The 10004-nt window shown below is 39.1% G+C and overlaps 1 protein-coding gene across 1 annotated transcript in view; it reads right to left on the bottom strand.

Annotated features, from left to right (window-relative positions):
- Positions 1–194: 194 nt before the first annotated feature.
- rnf220b (ring finger protein 220b) overlaps positions 195–10004 on the bottom strand; it is a 27299-nt gene continuing 17489 nt past the window's right edge. Inside the window, exons 2-15 of the mRNA XM_035653845.1 lie at positions 9369–9495; positions 8405–8447; positions 8211–8303; positions 7292–7334; positions 6893–6982; positions 4484–4527; positions 4069–4156; positions 3548–3644; positions 3213–3272; positions 3019–3086; positions 2820–2904; positions 1949–2057; positions 365–439; positions 195–266 (exon numbers count right to left, since the gene is read on the bottom strand). Coding sequence (XP_035509738.1) covers positions 195–266; positions 365–439; positions 1949–2057; positions 2820–2904; positions 3019–3086; positions 3213–3272; positions 3548–3644; positions 4069–4156; positions 4484–4527; positions 6893–6982; positions 7292–7334; positions 8211–8303; positions 8405–8447; positions 9369–9495 — 1094 coding nt within the window. The remainder of the gene's footprint in view (positions 267–364; positions 440–1948; positions 2058–2819; positions 2905–3018; positions 3087–3212; positions 3273–3547; positions 3645–4068; positions 4157–4483; positions 4528–6892; positions 6983–7291; positions 7335–8210; positions 8304–8404; positions 8448–9368; positions 9496–10004) is intronic.

A 10004-nucleotide genomic window follows, 5' to 3' on the forward strand; every position in this document is an offset into this window, starting at 1 on the left:
GGAACACAGATATTGTACAGGGCTGTGAAGGAAGGTCAAAGGTCACACTTGCTGTTTATCAGTGGTTAGTGGACGGACAGGTAGGACCAGGAAAGATGTGAGGAGGAAGAGGAGGACAGGCCAGCTGCCCACACGCCCACCCCTGATTGGCTGAAACACAAGAAGCCCCTTCCCTCATTTTGTGAGTGGCTGCGTCACAGGAAGACCCGTCTCAGGTCTCCAGGTGAGGTGATAGTGTTGCACTGAGGACACAACTTCTTTGCTCCCTGAAAAGAAAAGGAACAATGAGACTTTATCAAACATATTCGGGTCATTTTACTTTAATGTCATGTTTATATGAATCAGCACAAATGCGATGATTTACCAACGTTCGAAGCCAACACTCCTCACAGTGAACATGCCAGCACTGGATGGAGGTGAGAGGAGTTGTGTACGTGTCCTGCAGAGACAAAACACAGGTGATGATTCCTTACCTGTAGTACAAAACACTGCCACTAGATGTCCATGTGAAACTACATGAAGTGCAATAAAAGACGCTCCCTGTTAGATCCCCTCAAAGCCTCTTCAACAATAGGAAAGGTCCAGCTGGTGTGTTTAGTGATTTATTACACTGTACCCTTTTAATACATTATAAAATACATTATGTTTTGGCAATATCTCTCCATAAGCTCAAATAAAAATGAGCAAGGTAAACTCCATCAGTTTAAAACCACATTGACTTACTTCTTTCATCACAAAGGTATGGGTGCAACATTAGTGCAGTCATGTGTGCAAGAATCTGAACAAAGATTGACCGAGACGAAGCGGCTTTGTCTTCACAAAGAATTGTCAAACTGTGCTTTGATCTATGAAGCTTTTACTGTCAGTTTGTGTGGAGTTGAAGAGCTTTTTTTGAGCTTGTCGTTGAATAACTACAACATATATTTGTTTCTGCGCCATCTTATACCAGAAATAAGGAGATAGATGGATCATTTTTGTTCTGTTATTTAGTTAATAATTAAAATGAAAATACAGTAAATAAATATTCACAAGCTCTCAGAGGCCAGGGAAACGGCTTCTTTTGTTCAATCGACTGTCCAAAACAACAATATAAAGCAGAGAAAAGCTGCAAATTCCCATATTTGACTAAATGTCATATGCAAATATGCTGCATTTTTGCTAAATAAATGACTTAAATGATTCGTTGAGGATTTCTGTAGATCAACCATTTCATTAATTATCAGCACCAGCGTAAAATGTTTTATTTTTTTATTTTTGCATGGACCACGCACAGTTGATCGCACAGTGCTGAGTAAGTATGAGTAAGCTAACAGCTCATTTGTATATTTTTTCCCTGACCAAGTAGACAAAAAAACAGTCAATATATAAAACAGCACAATAGATAAAAGTCTATCAGTATGAGATAATAAATAGAATCATGACAAATAATACAATAAATACAAGGAAATCATTGGTGGTGACATTTTTGTGGTCACTTCAGCCAGAGCTGGAGGCTGAACACTGCGGTACCCATCACTTGTAGTAGATTCTCAAGTTCCACCTGCACTGCCGGGATAGGCCAGGAAATAATGAGTAATTTAAAACTAAAAAATATTTTTTTAAACATAAAATCAGTGTCAAAGCTAGGTTTCAAGATCAATATTTGTCTTATATATCAATCTACTGTATATTAACATTATACAGAATTGATTAAACAACATACTATCCAATTTCATGTCAATGGTAGTTTAAGTTGGATGTAAAACAAATTTTCCTTTCAAATAATATAATTTTAAGTAATATAAATACAAATCCATATCAACAGATCAAGATATTGAATTTACATTCTATTGAAAGCGCATGACCATGACATATTAGCATAGGTCCCTACAGGAATATCCGCAGTTTCTGCATTACTGCGCTGTTGTCTCTATCTTTTCTCTGTCGATTTAATTTCCTCTGTACTCACCATGCAGATGAGGCATTTAAATCTGTCTCCTTTAGACAACTGTTTCTCCAAATCCCGTATCCGAGCTTTAAGTGCATCCAGAGTTGTCAGCGTGGAGTCCTCTGAGAGCCTGCACACACACACACACACACACACACACACAGATGGACGGTAACAGGAGGAGAGATGGGAGGAGATGGGAGAGTTAGGCAGACACTGGAGAGTCATTTATAAATCGAAGACAGATTAAATTATTCGCTGGCCAACATGGACACTGAGCATGAAATTTATCAGCAATCACATCGCCCGCATTCACTGTCTCATTTATCATAGGCAGAGGGGAGGGGGGTGAGGGTCCTTACAGAGATAGACATACACACGGACAAGCGCACAATTACAAAATAGAGTGTATGTGCAAACATACTGTACAGCGAGGCAGACAGGCTACAATGCATTAAGTGTGATGAAATGTGTGTACATGCGTGTGTCGCCTGCTGTGACCTTGATTGATGATATCATCACATTGATATAGTATTATGTATCACACTGGTTGGAGCAGGGGCAGGTAGTGCTACAACAGAGAGAGCCGGGCTGCTAAAGTAAGGGATGGTTACACTTACTTTGCTCTGATTCGCGGATTCACTACACCCAACCTACCTCACTACCACCAGCATGATTATGATGATTTATGATTGATTTGTAACTTGGTTTCAGTGTTTTTTGTTGTTTTACTAAACAATTTCAGCTGTTTGAAAACTCTAACTTTAAGTTTTAAATTTAAAACATTGAAAACCTTTTGAGATAATCAGCAGTGAGGATGTTCAAGGCACTGAGTAATGTGACACAGACATAGTTGCAGTGTACTGCAGGCTCTGAATGACCCCAGACTTACGTCTCTATCTCAGAGTTTTTGCAGGTTTTGGGAAGACCAGCTATGCTCCCGTCCACTTTCTCTCCGCTGCTGGTAGATGGACTCCCTGAGTGAACAAACACAGATATTCATGATGCAATAAAGATGCTGTTTGTGTACAATTCTCATTTTTTCCTTATCTAATCTATTAATTAATTCTTTTAGACTTTGCTTAACTCACCATCATTTGACCATTTGGAAAACTCTAGGTTTACTCTGGAGTCAGGCAATGTGCTGCTGCTGCTGCTGCTGGAAAAATATTAAAATAAAAACAAAAACATTGATGAAAAATCACCTCTGATAAATAATAAAGGATAGATTGTGTGGTGATTTTAATATCTAACTGAATCAGACCCTATCAGGTGGGATACATACTTCACTGTTGTCTCCTTGGAGCTTTCTCCTGAGCAGGGGATGACATCTGTCTCTGTGTATCTGAGAACAAAGTTCAGGAAACATAGAACAACACTAGGCTAACAACAAGTAAGACACTTACATAACCTGGAAAATGCTGGAAAATAGTACGTATACAGTGGTAGTTTGTTTGACTTTATTTTAAATCCATCCATTCCAATAATCAGTCACATTTGATCCAAGTAGAGGTAATTTCTCCCAAGTTAGAGCCATCCTATCTATTACTGCTTTTTTAAAGTTCAGGTAGTAACAAAAGTAATATTCAGTGTTACTGCCGTGTTCACTGTAAAGGATACTGCGCTCTGCCGTACTCCAGAGTGTCATCTCCGTCTACGTCCAGGTCTGCATCGCTGTCTCGACACTCCTTAGAAGTTGTGCTCACCAGGACTGCACCTGAGGAGACATTTTCAGAAGAACATCAAAACTAATTTCGATGGTGTTTCTGTTTAAAGAAGTGTGGTTTGAAGTTGCTTGTAAAAAGACAAAGTGGAGAAGTTCTGTTCTTATTTTCTAAGGTCATAATAGGGTGAATTTCACAAACTGTTATGTTTTCCTGTCTTTATACTCTTCTGCTTGTTTCTGTCAGTCAGCGCATAACAAGTTTGCAGGTCAGAGCTTCCTTCTCGGGTAAAAGAAACTGTTACTTTTAAGCTAACCTTCAAGGCATCCTGCTCCGCTGTAATCTGGACTGAAAAGTTCAGTGGCTTTTTCAACCGTCACTCAGTCACATTATTCACCCTCCACTGAACAAGATCATACACGTGGGTACCTCGATGGCACGCGCACACACTTATGACACACACAGATTCACGCTTACCTTTAAACCCTCCGACTATAGACGCCATTTGTATCCTTCTCCTGTCGTTCCACTCGTCCTCCAGCGGCAGCATGTCCGCTGAGCCCTCCTGAAACACACACACACACACACACACACACAAAGTACACAATTTGAGTGTCTCTGTGAATATTTCTATATGCCTCCCAAAGCCTCCAGCTATGTATCTGATTCTGTGTTTTTATAGCTGTGAACCCGTGTTTTCACATGGATACACAGCGAGCTGACAGTGATCCTGATGCTACATGAACAAAAGCAGTCAACAGTGTCGGGAGGGGGGGGGGGTTTGACCACCGACATTTTCTCAACCCGACCAGGTTCCTTATACACTTATATTCATTTCGGATTACAATAAAACTGCCATCTGCCTTCTTTAAACAAAAAAGAAAACACATACCTGTCCCTCTTCTGGTTTCCTCCTCTTCAGCTTCCCGATCCTGACTGGGAACAGACAGAAGACAGAGACAGATGAGATGGTGACACTGACTTTAAAAGCAGGACACTGTCACTTCACTAGCTCCTTTTTTTATCAGCTTGTGAGCTCCTGTTTTACTTTGTAACTCTCAAACTTCATACAAACTTTATACAAACCTTTATTCCTGACTGCAGGTTGAATAAGTGTCTTAAAATCCAAATCATTTCCACATGATAATGTGTATTCTACTTTTCTCATCCTAAATATATTTTATTTCAGTCTTACTTTACAATGTAATGTTTTAACATCAAAAACACAACATTAAAGGCGTAAAAATCTCTGTTTCAGGGTTTTATTAATGTGAACATTAGAAGTTCCATTAAGATATTAAGATTTAAATGAAGTACACTATAAACAGGTTGAAACATTTACCTGTTAACTGGTTATATATTTTGGAATGTTGTAGGATAGGGTTTGTAGTTTTTTAAGAAGGGTTAAAAGAAAAATTAAGTAAACTGTTGGAGGTGAAGTGAGAATAAGGTTCAAGATTAAAACAAATTATTTATAACAAATCTAAAAAAAATATTATTTTATTTAAGATTATTTTTTATTCATTGCGACAGAATATTTTTCTGTGACTGTGGTAAAATAACATAATCTTCATGTTGTTTTATGACGGTGCGTAATGTTTGTTTCAGAGTATAATGTACTATGGTGGATACTTTTGCAGTTGTCAGATGGTATGTAAAAGATTGTGGAGTAGCTTTGCTAATTTGAAAAAATAAAATAGTTGTATATATTCGAGTTAAGGGTAAAATACAAGGCAAAAATTAATGGATAAATGGTTAAAAACTTCCAGATTCTGCCATCACGGTATATGATCATTTCAAACCTGACCAAAAAAGAAAATAAGAGACCAAGTCTAAACATTGACAGTTTCAGGATTATTAAGTCTTAAGTATGCAAAATATATTGTAACAATATCCACTTTTATATCATTAGTAGTAGCAGATCAACCCATTTGGATCAGCACACTGGGTGGTGATGATGGGATAATTGAGCTCATCTGACAACAACATCCAAAAATAAAAACTTCTTCTATCGTTTGTGCTTCTTTCAAAAACTTTATGTGTGGATTAACCTGAAACATAATCACACAGCAAGTCGACCACATACACACACACACAGACCTGAACATACAATTACACACATAAGAGCCAGAAATCACAGATGGGAGCTCTTTATACTCAACAACTGCAGGTGGATGCAAAGCGTTCCTCCCATCTCCATCCTGTCATCCCGCCCCCCCTCGGATATAAAAGTTAACATGGCAGAACACCAACTGCACCTCCTCTCCCACTGCCCACTGTGACCTGACTGACTGCAGATTGCATAAGGGGACATTAAGTTTTAGGGCCCTCTAATTCCCGCTGGATGACAGTGACCCCCGAGGGGGTTAGGGGGGTGGACACACAGAGAGCTGGTGGCCGTGACCCGAGCACCGCCATCGCAGCGAACATAATGAGGGTTAAAGAGACGGTTTTAGATGAGGAAGAGCTCATCAAACGGGGAGAGGAGAGAGAGGAGAGAGAGTGAGAGAGGTTGATTAATCAACAGAGAAGCCCTCTCCTCCTCCTTTCTTCTGCTTCCTCCCTGACATGTATTTAGAAGCTCATTATGCTGTCCTGTTATAAGGCCCAATAAAGGCTAACAGACCCCGACAGCGCTGGCAGTTTGAAGAGTCAGCTAAGAGCCGGAGAATCTCAGCGGTAATAATAACAGTAGTAAGATGTCAGCTGCAGCTTTAAGGATGCTCTGTGGATCTATATGTCTGTATCAGCGCCCAGACACTATTATATAATATATATATTTGAAATGGTCTGAGACAGTTGAAATAGTTTTATTATTATGTATTCTTTTATTAATTGGTACCACTTTCTCTAATAACTTAACTACCAAATGACAACAACAAATGAACTTAAACTACCATTGACATTTCTCTAATATATATGAAAGGTTTATTTGTTGTGAGTGATGGCTTTATTAACAGTTCCTATAATCATTTGCTAATCATTTACTTTGCTTCATAGATCAGTTTTAAGCCATTAATAAGAACAAGTTGACATCACTTGATAGATTATGGTACCAACCCTTCATTAATGACATACTAGGAAGATAATCACCAGCATGAAACTTAAAACATTTACTTCTTACATGAAAAGTTTGCATTTTAGTGATACATGGTTTGATAAAAACCATTAGTTATAACTTATAAGCCCTTTAGTAGAAAGTCATATGCTTTGTTTTTAAAATTGAGAGACTGGAAGGAAAAAACTCAGCAGCTGCTCATTATAGTTGATGATGAAGAAAGTGCTTCTCAGTGTGTCTTACCAGCTTGTGTGCAGTCTAGGTGGGCTCCTGCGCTGTGGGGGCGTAATGGGGCAGATTTGACGTAGCACCTGCACCAGCAGAGGTCATCGACTGTTAACATATCAAGAGGTCAAAGTTGAAAGGTTAATAGCTCCTCTGCTCGTGTGGGCGCTAGGCCAGTGGAGATGTGGTGGGAAAAAGGGTGATATCTGAACGACTAATGAAGGAAGGAGGAGGGGGAGTTGGACGAAACACATAACTGGTGGCATCAGTGTGAACAAAGGCAACTGTAATGTTTTTTAAAAAAAACTCAAAGCCATTTAAAACTGCAGACCGGACAGAGTCTTGTGTACTGAGCTGTCCCTTAACTACAAACTGAGTCAGCAGCGATGAAACACAACTCTGCATGCATCAACGTACCATTCAGTCTGGTGTGTCTGTTGGCCCGCACACGAAGAAACGTCTGAAACAAACACAAAGAAACGTCAGGATGTTTCATATTTTTCTCATGCAGAATATAATTTTTCATTTACATTTCAACTGGAACAAATGAACAGCAGCACAGTGGATTGAAGTAAAACATTACAGAACACACTTTATTAGAAAGCAAAGATAGCAAATTCAGCCATATTTTATGCATTTCTTATTACGCTTAATGTCTACTTATTGAAGTATGTTTGTACTATATTTACTTAATATAGTTTATAATATAAAAAAATAATATCTGTTTATTTATATTGTATTTCTATTACTCCTGCACTGTCTCCTCTGTATATATGCCATATATTGCATCTATATAAAGTTTTTGTTTTGTGTCGAAGTATTCCTCAAGGGCGTAAGGAAATACAGTATAATATGTTGTTCAGGTTGTAAAAACCAACCTGTGTTTTTGAGCTATATAAATAAAATTGACTTGACTCGACTCTTACTTTTAAGTGAGGTGTTGAATGTTGAGCCCCAGACCATAAACCCGGTGAGTCACTGGCACCACACCAGGACAAAAGAACAATGTTTTTACAGTGCCGCTAACTACTACTTGTCAGGTACTGTTTTAGTGCACTAATCAAAAGTATCAGCACGCACATTTGGAAGGGATGCATACAAAACTCAGGTAAGAAACTCAGTAGCAAAGCAAAGTAAAGTTATTACCGGCAGTATGAACATGGCAAACAACATAAATAACTAACTGTATATTTATTCATGTTTGTACTTATATCGCATTGTTGTCTGTACATCTTTTGTCAATTTCTTCTTCTAAATCTGACATGTACCATATTATTCTGTAAACCTGAAACTCCTGATAATCTGATACTGGTTTTGTGTATCTTTTTAACCTTACCTGGTATCGGTCAGAGTGCGCATCCTCAGACGGTCGAGGGGGCGAGGTGGGAGAACCTCCTTCACGCTTTATATGAAGAGACAGCGAGAGCGACTGGAGAGAAAGGTGATAAAGAACATAGAAAAATAGAGTCAAAGGCCTGAATGAAAGCTGCTGTGTTTTCCTGAAACTCACAAGCAATATCAACCATTTACCTTCGGCGTCCTTATGAGGTGGTCGTGGTGCCCTGGAGTGGCACTGCAGAGAAAAGAAGCAAATCATACAGAAGCTCGTATGTTAAACAAGCTTGTGAATAGAAGCCAACACACACACAAACACACACAAATCAACTACACTATGTTTCTATAAAATATACAAACACAATATTGTCTTTTAAATGTCATCTCGTAAATAACCTCTGCCTTTATCTTGTCTAAATTTCTATCTGAGTCTGTGTATAACCTCATTTCACACTTGTATCACACAGATACAGTACACACATTCACTCACACACACGCAGATACACACACACACACACAGTGTCCCCGTGGGCCAAGTTCAATTTGAAACCATTACTGTCCACGGAGCGGTCGTTAAGCAGATTTGGAGTGTAATGTCTTTATTGGAGGAATCATTCTTCTGGTCTAAGCAGGTAATGTGTGTCTGTGTGTGTGCATGTGTGTGTGTGCACCTCTGGTCCTCCTGTGTATGTTTTAGACTAGTGAGCGTGTGTGTATGTAGGGCTCAAAGCAGCCATTATCAGGACATTATCCACCCGCTGTATGATTTGTCGCCTCGAGGCCGGAGGCTGTAATATGAAATATGTAGGGAACAATGAGGCAGCTTGTAAACAGTGCACGCAGGTGACAGAGAAGACGGGAGATGCCACCTGGGGAAACTGAAAGGGGGGGGGGGGCCTCTAGTTACTAAATCTGTCAACATTAATTATCACCTGAAAGCTGAACAGAATAGAAAGTCTGGTTTGCAAAACAGGAAGAAAATGACAAATGGATAAGTTGGAAGAAGAAAGAAAATGGTTAGAAGGAGGATGTGAACATGTGATTCTCAGCTATAAAACCACTTGTTGGCAGAATGTTAAATAAAGGCAATGGAACAAGATTTTGTGATAGTGAATAGAGGGAAATCCGACAGTGGTAATTTGTGATCAGATAGTGATACCTCATTTGTAGTTGGGCGAGTTTGGTCAACTCCTGCTCCATGTGTTCTTGCAGTTCTCCTGGTCGCAGAATAGCCTGACAGACTGGACACGCTGGGGCCTGAGAGTCATAGAGACCCTTCACTTTACCTGGATAATAGGAGAGTTAAAGAGGTGTTACAGAGAAAAACTGTACCATGATTTTACCATGCTGGGTTGGTCTTTGAGGCAATGATATAACAGTTTACTGCACTCAAGATTTAAATGAACTAACGTTGAGTAATCGCTGAGAAACGTACTATATATCTTTGTCAAAGCTAGCTCTGTTTTATGAATACTAAAATCTAAGTTACTTAATGTCGCATGCCTGCATAAATTTACAAAGGAACATTTATGACGGACAAACAAAAATATTCAGATAATTAAAAGAACAACCCCAAAAAACCCATCAGATTTGTGCATTCAATTACCTTTCTGTGGTCAATTTAAGGGCATTTTGCATCAGTATAGAGGTCACAGGAAATAAGGTGAGAGAGAGGAAGAATGACATTCACCAAAAGCCTTAAGCTTGGTCAGCATCTTAAACCCCTGGACCACCATGACACCTCTGCTCATTAAATTCTAACTCATAGGATTTTTGTAGTTGAGAACAGCCTTCA

The sequence above is a fragment of the Morone saxatilis genome, unplaced genomic scaffold (genome assembly GCF_004916995.1).
Source record: "Morone saxatilis isolate NCDOM2014 unplaced genomic scaffold, NCSU_SB_2.0 Contig12, whole genome shotgun sequence".
Classification (NCBI taxonomy): Eukaryota; Metazoa; Chordata; class Actinopteri; family Moronidae; genus Morone; species Morone saxatilis.